Source organism: Entelurus aequoreus, linkage group LG02 (assembly GCF_033978785.1).
Source record: "Entelurus aequoreus isolate RoL-2023_Sb linkage group LG02, RoL_Eaeq_v1.1, whole genome shotgun sequence".
NCBI lineage: Eukaryota > Metazoa > Chordata > Actinopteri > Syngnathiformes > Syngnathidae > Entelurus > Entelurus aequoreus.
In genome coordinates this window covers 7,346,337-7,365,156 of record NC_084732.1, presented here as the reverse complement: position 1 = coordinate 7,365,156, position 18,820 = coordinate 7,346,337, and the positions used below count along the sequence as shown (strand labels likewise).

Genomic DNA, 18,820 nt, shown 5'->3' with positions numbered 1-18,820 from the left:
CCATTGTCAACAAACCTTACTAGCTCACAAAGCTTGTAAGGTTAGCTAGCCCTTCCCAAGATGGCTGCCAAAATTTGTGAGAATACATTCAAAACGACGCACAGAAAAAAAGCTTATAGCAGTCCCGATGTTCACAGAAAACCGTTTTTTCCGAGAGATAAGTGCCGTTGGATGAGGTTTTTCTTTATGCTACGCTAAGCTAATCCGCTACACGCGCAACTACTGACAAGCAACAAAGAGCTGGCATTTAGCTCGTTGTCACTAACAAATTCAACCTAAAATCTTGTCATGGGTTACAGCTATCATAACAGCGCCAAAGGCACCGAAATTAGTAGGTTACGAGATTAGCATGCTACAGGCTAACAGTCAGCTTGTCAAAATGGGGCTCATAAACTTCTTGAACGGACGACAGTATATTGTGCACATTTAGCATCTTCTCCGTAAAAATGTTGAATTGCAACAAGTCTTTTAATGTAGCAAATTTGGCTACTTAAGCTTTTGTCGTCCGCTATTATTTTAGATGCTATGGCAGCTAACTTAAAAAAAACAATTGGGTAAAAAAACAGTGAGTTGTTTAAGTAGATAATTTACGTCAAGAATTGTTCACAAGTTTCAGATAAAATAATTTTAAACAGAATTTTGAGCCATAATCAATAATATTTTTCAAGCTAGCTAGCAAGACCTCTCCAAGATGGCTGCCCAATTTTGAAAGAATACACTCAAACGACCCACGAAAAAGCTTATAGCAGTCTCAGTAGTCACAGAAAACTGTTTTCTCCGAGAGATAAGTGCCAGTGGTTGATTTCTTTCTTTATGCTAAACTAAGCTAATCCGCTACACGCGCAACTACAGACAAGAAACAAAAGTGCTGGCATTTAGCTCGTTGTCGATAACGGTTTCAACCTAAAATCTTGTCAAGGGTTGGAGCTAACATAACAGCACCAAAGGCACCAACATGAGTAGGTTACGAGATTAGCATGCTACAGGCTAACAGTTAGCTTGTCAAAATGGGGCTCATAAACTTCTTGAACTGACTAGTCAATCGCACATTTAGCATCTACTCCCTAAAAATTTTGAATTTGGCAAATTTGGCTACTTAAGCTGTTTCATCCGCTATTATTTTATATGCTACAAGAAACAAAGTGCTGTCATTTAGCTCGTTGTCGCTAACAAACTCAACCTAAAATCTTGACATGGGCTAGAGCTATCATAACAGCACCACAGTCACCAAAATGAGTAGGTTATGATATTAGCATGCTACAAGCTAACAGTTAGCTTGTCAAAATGGGGCTCATAAATGTCTGTGAAGCGGTGACAGTTTATCACGCTAGCTACTAGCAGTCTCAGTGTTTACAGAAAACTATGTTTTGTTTAGGGGGTTTTTCATTTTCATTTCTTTATGCTAAACTAGGCCAACTAACTTGGAGTAATTAGGCTAGCTTTAATAGCTAACTGCACTACGATTACAGACAAGAAACAAAAGGTTGTTTCCAGTAAAAATGCTAGTCAGAGGAGCTGATTCATGACAAAAAAGTGTGGCAGAACATTATTTTGAGATATAATCAACAGAACTTTAAAAGCTAGTTCAAAACCTTTCCAAGATGTCTGCGGAGCGGCGAGAGTTTATCATGCTAGCTACTAGCAGTCTCAGTGTTTACAAAAAAAAAATATCTTTGGGGTTTTAAGTGCTTGCAGATATTTTCATTTCTTTATGCTAAACTAAGCCAACTAACTTGGAGTTAATTAGGCTAGCTTTATTAGCTAACTGCGCTACGATGAGAGAAGAAACAAAATGACGCCACGCCCGCTAGCATTTAGCTTGTTGTTGTTAAGAAAAATGCTGGTCGGAGGAGCTGATTCATGTCAGAAAAAGTGTGGCAGAACATTATTTTGAGATGGAATCAACAAACATTTAGAAGCTAGCTCAGTACCTTTCCAAGATGGCTGCTGAAGGGCAAGAGTTTATTGTGCTAGCTACTAGCAGTCTCAGTGTTTACCAAAAATTCTTTATGCTAAACTCGGATACTAACTTGGAGTTAATTAGGCTAGCTTTATTAGCTAACTGCGCTACGATGAGACAAGAAACAAAATGGTGCCACGCCCGCTAGCATTTAGCTTGTTGTAGGTAAGAAAAATGCTAGTCAGAGGAGCTGATACATGTCAAAAAAAGTGTGGTAACAAACATTTAGAAGCTAGCTCAGTACCTTTCCAAGATGGCTGTTGAAGGGTGAGCGTTTATTGTGCTAGCTACTAGCAGTCTCAGTGTTTACAAAAAATGATGTTCTGTTTAGGAGTTTTTAAGTGCTTGTCGATATTTTAATTTCTTTATGCTAAACTAGGCCAACTAACTTGGAGTTAAATTGGCTAGCTTTATTAGCTAACTGCGCTACGATTACAGACAAGAAACAAAATGGCGCCACGCCCGCTAGCATTTAGCTTGTCGTTGCCAGTAAAAATTCTAGTGGGAGGAGCTGATTCATGACAAAAAATTGTGGCAGAACATTATTTTGAGATAGAATCTACAAACATTTAGAAGCTAGCTCAGTACCTTTCCAAGATGGCTGCTGAAGGGCGAGAGTTTATTGTGCTAGCTACTAGCAGTCTCAGTGTTTACCAAAAATTATTTATGCTAAACTCGGAGTTAATTAGGCTAGCTTTATTAGCTAACTGCGCTACGATGAGACAAGAAACAAAATGGCGCCACGCCCGCCAGCATGTAGCTTGTTTATGCTAACATCTTCCACCTCAATTCTCGCCGAAGGATTAGCGGGACTAGCGCCATCGTGCTAGCGGCTGAGCAAAGCAGCTAGCTAACAGAGCAGGGGTCGTCCTTGCAGGGCTTGACGTCGCCCCGCAGAAGCTGGACCAGGACGGCCTTGGTCAGGTAGCTGGAGGTGCTCCTCTGGCCCACAGGGGCCGTGTTGAAGAAGGCCTGCGTGACGTCCTGCGGAGGAGCGGATGTGGTTTTTAGTTTGGACCAGGAAGACGAGGGAGGAAGACTTCGTCTCACCTGCTTCCCGAAGCCGTCCTTCTGGAAGTCGGCCATGGCGTCCCTCACCAGAGCGTCCAGGTCCACCTCGCTGCTGAACTCCAGCTCGGGGTTCCTCTCCAGCACGATGGAGACCACCATCAGGAGCTGCCCACGCCCACAAACACCTCGTCATTATCACGGTGACACTCACTCATTCACATTGATATAATCAATAATAATTTAATGAATTAAAAACAATATTTTTCTGTTTAAAGACACAACATATGTTTTTATTTTGTAATTCTCTGACCAAAAATGAACATAAAGTCAATTAAATTAATGATTAAACTGTCAATTAATATTACAAAGCCTATGGATGAAAATTAATACAATTCTAATTTTTATTTTATTTTTATAAATTATATTCATTTATTGTGTTTTTTTGTATAACAGCAAAATAATAATAATAATAATACTGTAATTTTACTTTCTTTTTTTTTTGACCATGGCTGAAAATATTAAAAATAAACACAGAATGAGTATAAAATAATACACAAATTGAAGTAAATAAATATGGACACAATTAAATAATATAATTTGAATTTTTTTATTTATTTTGATTCGGATGCTTCAAAATAATTTTAACTGTAATTTAATTATTTTTTTCCCCACTACATCTAAAACATTTTAATCGAAAACTAAATAAATAATAGATAAAACATATAATAATGAAATAATAAATATAGAAAGTAATTCATTAATAAATATGAACACAATTAAATAATTGAAATTTGATGTATTTAACTGTGATAATTAAAATAATTCTACAAATATTTTTGTATTTTTTTTTTCTGTTTAAGGACACAAAATTAGTAGGTTTTGTTTTGTAATGATTTGACCAAAATTAAATATGAATACATTTTTTTAAAACATTTATTTTGTTTCTTTGTATAACAGCAGCTGCTCCCCAATTTTTTATTTTTTATTTTACTTGTTTGACTACGGCTGAAAAATACTGATTGAAAAAAATTAAAAATGAAATAATTCAATTATTAACAAAATAATAAATATTTAAAAACAATCAATAAATATGGACACATTTAAATAATTGATGTTGGATTTAATAATGGAAATAAAAATAACAATTAAAATAATTAAAACATGTTTTAGTATTCTTTTAGTATTTATCTTTTTCTGTTTGTTAAAGAAAAACACATATTTAAAAAAAAAAAAAAAAAGTATATACTGTATGGACACAATTAAATAATTCATATTGGATTTAATCATTGAAATTCTAAATAATAACCATTAATTTTTATTTTTTTTAAATCTTTGACCAAAATCAAATTTAAAGTCAATTCAATGAATGATTATTTTGACGATTACAATTAGAATGCCCATGAATTAGGTTTAATGTAAATCAAAAATAAATGTTCATATATATATATATTTTTTTTTTTTTCATGGTATAAGAGCTGCTCCAGGCCAAAAAAAATCTAAATACTACAATTTTACTTGTTTATTTGACTGCGGCTACAAATATTGATAACAAATAAATAAATAAATATAAAATACAAAGAATATTACAATTTGAAATAAATAATAATGATAATAATTAAATAATTGATATTGGATTTATTACAAATGTCTATTTATTCATTTTAAATCTGGAATATCATAACAATTTAGAAATATATTTGTTTGCTAGTAATTCATTTATTCTTTTTTTTTCTTTAACTCTTTAATGAACTTTTTTTTTTCTTGAGTTATTTAAACACAATTAAATAAACATGAAGTCAAATAAATGAATGGTTAAAATGTCATTCAGTATTAAAATGTGTATGGATTAAATTACCTGACAGTTAGATATTTTATATATATATTTTTTAAATTTAAAAGGCAGAAGCTCCACAATAATCACAATTAAATACTGAACTTGTATCAGTATGTATAACATACGGTAAATATTACATTAATATTAAAAAAAAAAAAAAATTTAGTAAACATTTTTAGTAGGGCTGCAACTAACGATTCATTTGATAATCGATTAATCTGTCGATTATTACTTCGATTAATCGAATGATAATCGGATAAAAGAGACAAACTACATTTCTATCCTTTCCAGTATTTTATTGAAAAAAAACAGCATACTGAAACCATACTTATTTTGATTATTGTTTTGTACATGTTGCAGTTTATAAATAAAGGTTTATTTAAAAAAAAAAAAAAAAAAGCCTCTGCGCATGCGCATAGCATAGATCCAACGAATCGATGACTAAATTAATCGGCAACTATTTTTATAATCGATTTTAATCGATTTAATCGATTAGTTGTTGCAGCCCTAATTTTTAGTAATATATTGATTGTCAATTTAACGGTTGAATATTTATTCATAATACTTTGTTTACTATTTAATATGTAAATTGAGGTGCAGCAGTTTAATAATAATAAATGCAAAATAATAAAATATTTAAAAAAAAGAATTAATTGACAGCTTTATTTAAATTTTTCCTGATTTAATTGACTTGATATTTCCTGTATTGGTACAAAAAAATAAAAAAATAAATTAAAAAATTAAAAAAGCCTCTGCGCATGCGCATAGCATAGATCCAACGAATCGATGACTAAATTAATCGGCAACTATTTTTATAATCGATTTTAATCGATTTAATCGATTAGTTGTTGCAGCCCTAATTTTTAGTAATATATTGATTGTCAATTTAACGGTTGAATATTTATTCATAATACTTTGTTTACTATTTAATATGTAAATTGAGGTGCAGCAGTTTAATAATAATAAATGCAAAATAATAATAATGAAAAAAAAAAAGAATTAATTGACAGCTTTATTTAAATTTTTCCTGATTTAATTGACTTGATATTTCCTGTATTGGTACAAAAAAAAATAAAAAAAATAAAAAAAATTAAAAAAGCCTCTGCGCATGCGCATAGCATAGATCCAACGAATCGATGACTAAATTAATCGGCAACTATTTTTATAATCGATTTTAATCGATTTAATCGATTAGTTGTTGCAGCGCTAATTTTTAGTAATATATTGATTGTCAATTTAACGGTTGAATATTTATTCATAATACTTTGTTTACTATTTAATATGTAAATTGAGGTGCAGCAGTTTAATAATATTAAATGCAAAATAATTAAAAAAAAGAATTAATTGACAGCTTTATTTACATTTTTCCTGATTTAATTGACTTGATATTTCCTGTATTGGTACAAAAAAACAAAAAAAACAAAAAAAAAATTAAAAAAGCCTCTGCGCATGCGCATAGCATAGATCCAACGAATCGATGACTAAATTAATCGGCAACTATTTTTATAATCGATTTTAATCGATTTAATCGATTAGTTGTTGCAGCCCTAATTTTTAGTAATATATTGATTGTCAATTTAACGGTTGAATATTTATTCATAATACTTTGTTTACTATTTAATATGTAAATTGAGGTGCAGCAGTTTAATAATAATAAATGCAAAATAATAAAATATAAAAAAAAAAGAATTAATTGACAGCTTTATTTAAATTTTTCCTGATTTAATTGACTTGATATTTCCTGTATTGGTACAAAAAAAAAAAAAAAAAAAAGCCTCTACGCATGCGCATAGCATAGATCCAACGAATCAATGACTAAATTAATCGGCAACTATTTTTATAATCGATTTAATCGATTAGTTGTTGCAGCCCTAATTTTTAGTAATATATTGATTGTCAATTTAACGGTTGAATATTTATTCATAATACTTTGTTTACTATTTAATATGTAAATTGAGGTGCAGCAGTTTAATGATAATAAATGCAAAATAATAAAATATAAAAATAAAAAAAATAATTGACAGCTTTATTTAAATTTTTCCTGATTTAATTGACTTGATATTTCCTGTATTGGTACAAAAAATAAAAAATAAAAAAGCCTCTGCGCATGCGCATAGCATAGATCCAACGAATCGATGACTAAATTAATCGGCAACTATTTTTATAATCGATTTTAATAGATTTAATCGATTAGTTGTTGCAGCCCTAATTTTTAGTAATATATTGATTGTCAATTTAACGGTTGAATATTTATTCATAATACTTTGTTTACTATTTAATATGTAAATTGAGGTGCAGCAGTTTAATAATAATAAATGCAAAATAATAAAATATTAAAAAAAAGAATTAATTGACAGCTTTATTTAAATTTTTCCTGATTTAATTGACTTGATATTTCCCGTATTGGTACAAAAAAAAAAAAAAAAAAAAAAGCCTCTGCGCATGCGCATAGCATAGATCCAACGAATCGATGACTAAATTAATCGGCAACTATTTTTATAATCGATTTTAATCGATTTAATCGATTAGTTGTTGCAGCCCTAATTTTTAGTAATATATTTATTGTCAATTTAACGGTTGAATATTTATTCATAAAACTTTGTTTACTATTTAATATGTAAATTGAGGTGCAGCAGTTTAATAATAATAAATGCAAAATAATAAAATATTTAAAAAAAGAATTAATTGACAGCTTTATTTAAATTTTTCCTGATTTAATTGACTTGATATTTCCTGTATTGGTACAAAAAAAAAAAAAAAAAAATTAAAAAATTAAAAAAGCCTCTCTGCATGCGCATAGCATAGATCCAACGAATCGATGACTACATTAATCGGCAACTATTTTTATAATCGATTTTAATCGATTTAATCGATTAGGTGTTGCAGCCCTAATTTTTAGTAATATATTGATTGTCAATTTAACGGTTGAATATTTATTCATAATACTTTGTTTACTATTTAATATGTAAATTGAGGTGCAGCAGTTTAATAATAATAAATGCAAAATAATAAAATATTTAAAAAAAAAGAATTAATTGACAGCTTTATCTAAATTTTTCCTGATTTAATTGACTTGATATTTCCTGTATTGGTACAAAAAACAAACAAAAAAAAGCCTCTGCGCATGCGCATAGCATAGATCCAACGAATCGATGACTAAATGAATTGGCAACTATTTTTAGTATTGATTTTAATCGATTAGTTGTTGCAGCCCTAATTTTTAGTAATATATTGATTGTCAATTTAACGGTTGAATATTTATTCATAATACTTAGTTTACTATTTAATATGTAAATTGAGGTGCAGCAGTTTAATAATAATAAATGCAAAATAATAAAATATTTAAAAAAAAGAATTAATTGACAGCTTTATTTAAATTTTTCCTGATTTAATTGACTTGATATTTCCTGTATTGGTACAAAAAATAAAAAATAAAAAAATTAAATTAAAAAAGCCTCTGCGCATGCGCATAGCATAGATCCAACGAATCGATGACTAAATTAATCGGCAACTATTTTTATAATCGATTTTAATCGATTTAATCGATTAGTTGTTGCAGCCCTAATTTTTAGTAATATATCGATTGTCAATTTAACGGTTGAATATTTATTCATAATACTTTGTTTACTATTTAATATGTACGACTTACGATTCTGGATGTGGAGAGATCGGGCCATTTTGGGCTGAAAGATGCGTGTACGATGGACCTGCTCGCTAGCTTGGGAATTCTTCGCGAGCTACATCCAGCAGTGGCCTTTGAAGCAGCGGCGTCCACTACCAGCGGAGACCGTCAGCGAAAGAGACGTAAGCGGTGCGCTCGGAAGCAGAAGCGGGGGTGTCGGGCGGGGCTAACAACAAAGCTAAATGCGTTGTTGTTAGCGGGGCTAACGAAAAAGCTAAATGCTAATCCACAAAGAAGCGCTAATAAGGAGTCTGTTAAGCTAGAACTAGCCAGCGCCAGGCTGGATAATCCCTGCACACAACAGCAATTCTTCTAGAATAATATACAACTCACATAATGTTCTTTCTGCGTCAGAGGTGGACATGCATTTTACTGAGGTGGCAAACAATCTAAAAATTCCTGTCATATCAATTCCTAGATATGGTCGAAATTATTTAAAGTGCACTATGCATAATAAACGTAACATTATTAATATTGCTACTACGGATACTTTCAACAAAAACTCCTCAAAACAGCCCACTACCTATAATATGGGCTTTTTAAACATAAGGTCATTGTCTTCCAAAACGTTATTAGTTAATGAAGTCATCAGAGACAACAATCTTGATGTCGTTGGTCTAGCCGAGACCTGGCTCAAACCAGACGATTTTTTTGCGCTGGTTGAGGCGTCTCCTCCTGGCTATGCGGGAACGCATATTGCCCGCCCCATTAAAAGGGGTGGGGGTGTTGCACTAATATACAACAAAAACTTTAGCCTTACCTCGGACCTAAATAATAAATATAACTCGTTTGAGGTGCTTACTGTGAGGTTTGTCACACCGCTGCCTCTGCACCTGGCTGTCATCTACCGCCCCCCAGGGCCCTATTCGGACTTTATCAATGAATTTTCAGAGCTCGTTGCTGATCTAGTGACGCACGCCGACAATATAATCATAATGGGAGACTTTAACATCCATATGAATACCCCATCGGACCCTCCATGCGTGGCGCTCCAGACTATAATTGATAGCTGTGGTCTTACACAAATAATAAATGAACCCACGCATCGCAACGGTAATACGATAGATCTAGTGCTTGTCAGGGGTGTCACCACCTCTAAAGTTACGATACTCCCGTACACTAAAGTAATGTCCGATCATTACCTTATAAAATTCGAAGTTCTGACTCATTGTCAACAAACTAATAATAATAATAATAACTACTATAGCAGCCGCAACATTAATGCTGCCACGACGACGACTCTTACTGACCTACTGCCTTCAGTAATGGCACCTTTCCCAAATTATGTGGGCTCTATTGATAACCTCACTAACAGCTTTAACGACGCCCTGCGCGACACCATTGATATTGTAGCACCGCTAAAGCTAAAAAGGGCCCCTAAAAGGCGTACCCCATGGTTTACAGAAGAAACTAAAGCCCAGAAATTATCATGTAGAAAGCTGGAACGCAAATGGCGTGCGACTAAACTTGAGGTTTTCCATCAAGCATGGAGTGATAGTTTAATAACTTATAAACGCATGCTTACCTCAGCTAAAGCTAAATATTACTCAAATCTCATCCACCTCAACAAAAATGATCCTAAATTTTTATTTAGTACAGTAGCATCGCTAACCCAACAAGGGACTCCTCCCAGTAGCTCCACCCACTCAGCAGATGACTTTATGAATTTCTTTAATAAGAAAATTGAAGTCATTAGAAAAGAGATTAAAGACAATGCATCTCAGCTACAACTGGGTTCTATTAACACAAATATGACTGTATATACGACGGACATTGCCCTCCAAAATAGTTTCTCTCTCTTTGATGAAATAACATTGGAGGAATTGTTAAAATGTGTAAATGGGACAAAACAAACAACATGTTTACTTGACCCAATTCCTGGGAAACTTATCAAGGAGCTTTTTGTTTTATTAGGTCCATCAGTGTTAAATATTATAAACTTATCACTTTCCTCTGGTACTGTTCCTCTAGCATTCAAAAAAGCGGTTATTAATCCTCTACTCAAAAGACCTAACCTCGATCCTGACCTCATGGTGAACTACCGGCCGGTGTCCCACCTACCGTTTATCTCGAAAATTCTCGAAAAAATTGTCGCACAGCAGCTAAATGAACACTTAGTGACTAACAATCTCTGTGAACCTTTTCAATCCGGTTTCAGGGCAAATCACTCTACGGAGACAGCCCTCGCAAAAATGACTAATGATCTATTGCTAACGATGGATTCTGATGCGTCATCTATGTTGCTGCTTCTTGATCTTAGCGCCGCTTTCGATACCGTCGATCATAATATTTTATTAGAGCGTATCAAAACGCGTATTGGTATGTCAGACTTAGCCTTGTCTTGGTTTAACTCTTATCTTACTGACAGGATGCAGTGTGTCTCCCATAACAATGTGACCTCGGACTATGTTAAGGTAACGTGCGGAGTTCCCCAGGGTTCGGTTCTTGGCCCTGCACTCTTTAGTATTTACATGCTGCCGCTGGGTGACATCATACGCAAGTACGGTGTTAGCTTTCACTGTTATGCTGATGACACTCAACTCTACATGCCCCTAAAGCTGACCAACACGCCGGATTGTAGTCAGCTGGAGGCGTGTCTTAATGAAATTAAACAATGGATGTCCGCTAACTTTTTGCAACTCAACGCTAAGAAAACGGAAATGCTGATTATCGGTCCTGCTAGACACCAACATCTATTTAATAATACCACCTTAACATTTGACAACCAAACAATTAAACAAGGAGACTCGGTAAAGAATCTGGGTATTATCTTCGACCCAACTTTCTCGTTTGAGTCACACATTAAGAGTGTTACTAAAACGGCCTTCTTTCATCTCCGTAATATCGCTAAAATTCGTTCCATTTTGTCCACAAGCGATGCTGAGATCATTATTCATGCGTTCGTTACATCTCGTCTCGATTACTGTAACGTATTATTTTCGGGCCTCCCTATGTCTAGCATTAAAAGATTACAGATGGTACAAAATGCGGCTGCTAGACTTTTGACAAAAACAAGAAAGTTTGATCATATTACGCCTATACTGGCTCACCTGCACTGGCTTCCTGTGCACCTAAGATGCGACTTTAAGGTTTTACTACTTACGTATAAAATATTACACGGTCAAGCTCCTGCCTATCTTGACGATTGTATTGTACCATATGTCCCGGCAAGAAATCTGCGTTCAAAGAACTCCGGCTTATTAGTGATTCCCAGAGCTCAAAAAAAGTCTGCGGGCTATAGAGCGTTTTCTATTGGGGCTCCAGTACTCTGGAATGCCCTCCCGGTAACAGTTAGAGATGCTACCTCAGTAGAAGCATTTAAGTCTCATCTTAAAACTCATTTGTATACTCTAGCCTTTAAATAGACTCCCTTTTTAGACCAGTTGATCTGCCGTTTCTTTTCTTTTCTTTTCTACTCTGCTCCGGGGTGGACCGCTAGCCTGTCCATCAGATGGGGACATCTCTACACTGCTGACCCGTCTCCGCTCGGGATGGTTCCCGCTGGCCCCACCATGGACTGGACTTTCGCTGATGTGTTGGACTTTCACAATATTATGTCAGACCCACTCGACACCGAGGATGTCGTTGTGGCTTGTACAGCCCTTTGAGACACTTGTGATTTAGGGCTATATAAATAAACATTGATTGATTGATTGATTGAAATTGAGGTGCAGCAGTTTAATAATAATAAATGCAAAATAATTTAAAAAAAAGAATTAATTGACAGCTTTATTTAAATTTTTCCTGATTTAATTGACTTGATATTTCCTGTATTGGTAAAAAAACAGAAAAAAAGAAGTATTTTTACCTCCACGACCACCTGTCTGTACTCGGGCAGGACGATGCTCTTCAGCGTGTCCTCCACCAGCAGGGAGAAGTTCATCTCGTACATGGTCATGTCCGACAGCGTGGGTTGCTACGACGAGATGGCGGCCGTGACGAGACGGCGTCAAAACACTACGGCGCCGGTCGACGTACCTGCGGAAGGTGCGTCCCGGCGACCAGGATCCCGCCGGGCGTCCTCTCCAGGATCTGCCAGACCCGGTCGTAAAAGCCCAGCGGGGTTCGGTTCAAGGAGCCGTCGATCTGGCGACGGTGGAGCCAGGACCTGCGGGACCAGGTCAGTCACACGCAGAGTTCTCACAAGAATGAGGATTGGCTGGGCACCTGCGGGTGTGCTGAGGCTGCAGGACGTCCAGCAGGAGCTGCTTGATGTCGCTGGGGGACAGCTGGTAGATGTCCTGGGGGCACATGTCCCCCGCCCGGACCTTCAGCTCCTGCTTCATGGCCTGCACGATCCACCTGGGACAAAACACACCGGAGGAGTTTACAAAACATCCGAAGGGGAATGTCCTGGAAATTTCGGGAATTTTGGAAAATATTGATACTAGCACAATTGTCCTAGATCAGGGGTGTCCTAACTTTTTCCACCGAGGGCCGCATTCTGACAAATCAAAGCAAGCGGGGTCCATTTTGATATTTTCTATTTTAAAAACCAATACAATACATGTATACAAAAATATACATTAAGGCCTCCACTCAGGCTTGACCCCAAAGGGTTTTGGTCAAAAAAATATAAAAAATGTGTCATTATTCAGAATTATTATTTTTTATTATTATTCAAGTTTTAAATCCCCAGATCAACATTAGGTCTATCTGTCAATATAACGTTTTTAAAGATTTAAGTCGTATGCTCTTGTTGTCAAAGAAAACCCTGTTTTTTTAATGGAAAAAATACAAAATATGCAACATTTTCACACAATAAAATTTTTAAGTGGAATATTTGAGATTATATAATAATTGGAGCCTTAAAACGGTCAATAACTCATAACAACATTGATTTTAATTCATTATTATTTTTTGAGCAATGACACTTAAAAACAAATCACACTAAAATTATTGGGAATCCAAATACCGTATTTCCTTGAATAGCCGCTAATTAATTTAAAACCTCTTCTCACTCCTGCGTTTACCAAAAGCATGCGGGCTTGACAAGCATGCGTTAATTATTTTAAAACCTCTTCTCACTCCGGCGCTTACCTTATCATGAAAAGCACATTTAATTAAAAAAAACGTTTTTATGGTCTTACCTTTAGGTATAAATGAGTCCATGCGCAGCTCCTATAGAAGTCTTCCTTATCTTTCTTCAGTTTTAAAAGTCTCTCTGTCTCGATGGAGATCTTCCTTTAAGTATTACCTCCTGCTTCGATTGAAAGTCCAGTTTAGAAAACTGTTTTATTTTAGAGATGTAATCCTCCATGGTAAAAGTGCAAGCAAACAATGGCTCCTCACTCTTGCTGCCTGTTGTCTTCTTCTGCAGCACCGGTCTTCTGCAGTACCAGCAGTCGCAAGAAGGATCACTAGCGCCCTCTACCACCAGGAGGCGGAAGTCATTTAATGACTCATATTTGACCCGGCGGAAGTGCCAAGCATGCGCTAATTATTTTGTGAAACGAGTTTGACCCGGCTGTAATTCTAGGCAGGCGAATACTATATTCCCGGCAGCAATTCAAGGAAATACGGTAATTATAGTGTTAAAAAATAATTTTTTTATTTTTTTTTACTGTTTCCTTTTAACACAATAATCTCGAGATCAACTTCAGATCTATCCGTCAATTATACGTTTTATTGTTGTTTATGTTTTTCGTTTGTTCGTTTTAGGCCCTTTGAAAAAAAACAGCTCAGTTTTTTATATGGCAAACACAAAATATGCAACATTTTCCCCAAAAATATCTCAAATGTGACGTAATTGGAGCCTTGAATAGGTCAATAATTCATAATGACATTGATTTTGATTCATTATTATTTTTTAAAGAAAGAAACAGCCTGCATGGCAGCTTTGTGTTATTAGAGTAAACATTGCGACATTTTCTTGTTACATTTCACCTGTTTGCTTTTTTATACCACTTATCATGTTTTTCATTTTTTGCAATCGTATTTTTAAAATGTGCCGTGGGGCCGTTAAAAAATGACCTGCGGGCCACAAATGGCGCCCGGGCTGCACTTTGGACACCCCCTGTCCTAGATCAGTGGTCCCCAACCACCGGGCCGTGGCCCGGTACCGGTCCGTGGACCGATTGGTACACAAGAAGTTAAAAAAAAAAAAAAAAAAAAAAAAAAATACTAATTTAATCAACATAAAAAACACAATATATACATTATATATCAATATAAATCAATACAGTCTGCAGGGATACAGTCCGTAAGCACACATGATTGTATTTCTTCATGACAACAACAAAAAAAAAAAATTTTTTTTTTTTTTTTTACTACCCCCCCCCACCCCACCCCCCGGTCCGTGGGACAAATTTTCAAGCATTGACCGGTCGGTCCGCAAGTACAAAAAGGTTGGGGACCACTGTCCTAGATGATATGAATGGGTTGGTGTTGGAATTTTTGGAATCGGTTGAAAAATGTTGACGTAGTAACAGTTTGAATTGAGAATGGGTATTTCGGAATTTCGAAGAAAACCAGGAATTTGTACGGAAAAAAATAGGAGCGTTTGTTGTCCCAACTAAGAGGAATGTTTTGAAGGTAGAATGGTTGGAATTTGTTGAAAAATGTGGACTGTGAAAACTTTCCAGGAAGAGGTGAAAATAGGGCCTTGGAAAACCGGGAATTTTGGGAATTCCCTGGAATTTAGTTAAACTTGGAAAATATAAGTTTGATTGTCCAAGGTGAGTGGAGTATGTGGATGGTTGAAAGGTCGGAATCGGGTAAAAAATGGTGCAACATTTGGAGAATTTAGGGCATTTTACAAGTTTGGAACCATTCATTTGAATAGGAATGTCCTGGAAATGTAGGAATTTAGGGAAAACCCTGAATCTGAACTGTATTTTTCGAATCAGTTCAAAGATGTTGACGATGAAATAGTTTGAATTGAAAATTGGTATCCCAGGATTTCTGGAATTTTGGGGAAAAAAAATAAAATATATATATATATATAAACATAAATATACATATATATATATATATATATATATATATATATATATATATATATATATATATATATATATATATATATATATAAATATATGTATATATATATATACATAAATAAATATATGTATATATGTATATATATATATACATACATATATTTGTGCATATGTATATAAACATATACACAATAATGTGTAGATTTACACATTTAAATATATATATATATATATATATAATAAAAATTTAAAATAAAAATATATGTATATACATATGCACAAATATATATATATATATATATATATATATATATATATATATATATATATATATATATATATATATATATATATATATATATATATATATATATATATATATATATATATATATATATTTGTGCATATGTATATAAACATATACACAATAATGTGTAGATTTACACATTGAAATGTATAGGCTATATATATATATATATATATATATATATATATATATATATATATATATATATATATAATAACAATTTAAAAATATATATATATATATGTATTTAAAAATATAACAATTATAAATATGAGAAAAAAGTTGTCATTGTACATGAATTATGTCAGAATATTTTGAGAAAAATACAATTTTACAAGAAAACCATTTTTTTTAAAAGAAAAACACAATATTAAATTATGTATGAATAAAAAAATAAAATAAAAGATAAACATATGCCATTTTACATTAATAAAGTCGAATATATTGTAGAACTAACAGTTTTGATTTTTTTAAAAGAAAGTAATAAGAAAAAAAATCATAGAATAATTTTTAGGAATAATCTGGAAAAAAAAATTTCACAAGACAAAATGATGTAAAAAAAATCATTGTACAACAATTATGCTCGGTAGAAATATTTTGTGACAAAAGCTAAAATTTTACAAGGACATTTATATTTTATATGATTAAAGTATTGTGAAAAACTAATTGTGAAAATGTTATCCGAGCATTCCGATGTGAAGGCTGCATTTACAAAAGAAAGGTGGCTAATTGTCGGTCGTTGAGTGGTACATTTTAAACAACAGCCTTTTGGCTGCCTTCTGGGAATTTCAGGGCGAGAATAACAACTTTGGGAGTTCTAGTGCCAATTATACTTCATTATATTCCCTGGTTGGGCCTGTTGAGTAATCGGAGCAGTGCTGCCACCTAGCTGGAGGATTGTGTATTGTTCAAGAGTCACTAACTAACCTGCGTCTAGCTGGTGGGCTATTGTGTGCTTAGCTGTCGCGTAGCCGCAGACGCTCACCCGACTCGGATCTTGAGCATGCCGCTGAAGAGCTCGGGGTTGTTGGAGATGATCCATCCGATGTGGATGACCAGCTCCTGCTGCAGGACCGCCTCGCGCTCGCCCCCTGGTGGGCAGCACTTGCTGTAGATGATGCCCTGGATGACGCCGGGCGACAGCGGGTTGGAGATCACCTCCTCCTCGCGGCCGAACACGCCCAGGGTCACCTGACCAGAGAGGAAGAGAGCTGACCGTGACTTGGACACGCGCAAATTGTTCCTTTGCTTCATGCCATGCTTCCTCTGCAAAGTTCTTGCTAGCTTAGCAGACGGATTGTCGCCGTTTGAGAGTTTTTTTTTTGAGTATTCCGTATATCAATAAAACTTACATGAGATACTAAATAACTTCTACATTCCAACAGAAAAAAAAATGCATTCACACAAATGTGTTAGCTCGGTGCTAATTTACACTGGACATGCCATATACATGCTACTGTTTAGCATTAGCAAATTTACATGGCAGTGTCAACACCTCCAAATTTGGTAGCTAAGACGCACGTTACAATCAAAAAGCAAATTTGTTATAAAAAAAAAACATATTTACGGTTCCGATTCCTCGGGTGACGATTGGAATAAAATTGGATTCTTGTTTAAAAAAAATTAAATAATGATATATGGGAAGAGTAGTGGTGTGGATGGTTGAAAGGTCTGAATCGGGTAAAAAAATGGCGCAAAATTTTGAGAGTCTAGGGCATTTTAGCACTATGAATATGTCATAGTGTCATTCATTTGAAAAGGAATGTCCTGGAAATTTGGGAATTTCGAGAAAACCGAGAATTTTTGAAAATATTGATACTAGCAAAATTGTCCTAGATGATATGAATGGGTTGGTGTTGGAATTTTTGGAATCGGTTGAAAAATGTTGACGTAGTAACAGTTTGAATTGAGAATGGGTATTTCGGAATTCCTGGAAATTCTAAAAAAAACGGGAATTTGTACGAAAAAACAAAAATTGGAGCGTTTGTTGTTCCAACTAAGAGGGATGTTTTGAAGGTGGAATGGTTGGAATTGTTTGAGTAATGTGGACTGTGAAAACTTTCCAGCGAGAAGTGAAAATAGGGCTTTGGAAAACCGGGAATTCCTGGAATTTTTTTGAACTTGGAAAATATAAGTTTGATTGTCCAAGGTGAGTGGAGTGTGTGGATGGTTGAAAGGTCGGAATCGGGTAAAAAATGGCGCACAATTTTGAGTATTTAGAGCACTTTAGGACTATGAATATGTCCATTCATTTGAACAGGAATGTCCTGGAAATTTTGGAATTTCGGGAAAACTGTGAATCTTTGAAAATATTGATACTAGCACTGTTGTCCTAGATGATATGAATGGGTTGGTGTTGGAATTTTTGGAATCGGTTGAAAAAATGTTGACGTAGTAACAGTTTGAATTGAAAATGGGTATTTCGGAATTCCTGGAATTTTGTAGAAAACCGGGAATTTGTACGAAAAAACAAAAATTGGAGCGTTTGTTGTCCCAACTAAGAGGAATGTCGTGAAGGTGGAATGGTGGGAATTGGTTGAGAAATGTGGACTGTGAAAACTTTCCAGCGTGAAGTGGAAATAGGGCTTTGGAAAACCGGGAATTTTGCGAATCCCTGGAATTTTGTTGAACTTGGAAAATATACGTTTGATTGTCCAAGGTGAGTGGAGTGTGTGGACGGTTGAAAGGTCGGAATTGGGTAAAAAATGGCGCAACATTTTGAGAGTCTAGGGCATAGGACTATGAATATGTCCATTCATTCGAACGGGAATGTCCTGGAAATTTGGGAATTTCGGGAAAACCGATAATTTTTGAAAATATTGATACTAGCACTAGATGATATGAATGGGTTTGTGTTGGAATTTTTCAAATCGGTTGAAAAATGTTGACGAAGTAACAGTTTGGGTATTTCGGAATTCCTGGAATTTCGAAGAAAACCGGGAATTTGTACGAACAAAATAGGAGCGTTTGTTGTCCCAACTAAGAGAAATGTTTTGAAGGTGGAATGGTTGGAATTGGTTGAAAAATGTGAACTGTGAAAACTTTCCAGCGAGAAGTGAAAAAAGGGCTTTGGAAAACCGGGAAT

At 34.6% G+C, this 18,820-nt stretch overlaps 1 protein-coding gene across 1 annotated transcript in view; it reads right to left on the bottom strand.

The window, feature by feature from the left end:
* LOC133665328 (phosphorylase b kinase regulatory subunit beta-like) overlaps window positions 1–18,820 on the bottom strand; it is a 108,075-nt gene that overhangs the window by 740 nt on the left and 88,515 nt on the right. The window contains 6 exon segments of the mRNA XM_062070604.1: window positions 1–2,944; window positions 3,011–3,136; window positions 12,296–12,403; window positions 12,466–12,595; window positions 12,655–12,789; window positions 16,721–16,926. The exon segment at window positions 1–2,944 is cut by the window's left edge and continues 740 nt beyond it. Of these exon segments, the coding sequence (XP_061926588.1) occupies window positions 2,807–2,944; window positions 3,011–3,136; window positions 12,296–12,403; window positions 12,466–12,595; window positions 12,655–12,789; window positions 16,721–16,926 (843 nt within the window). The 3' untranslated portion in view covers window positions 1–2,806.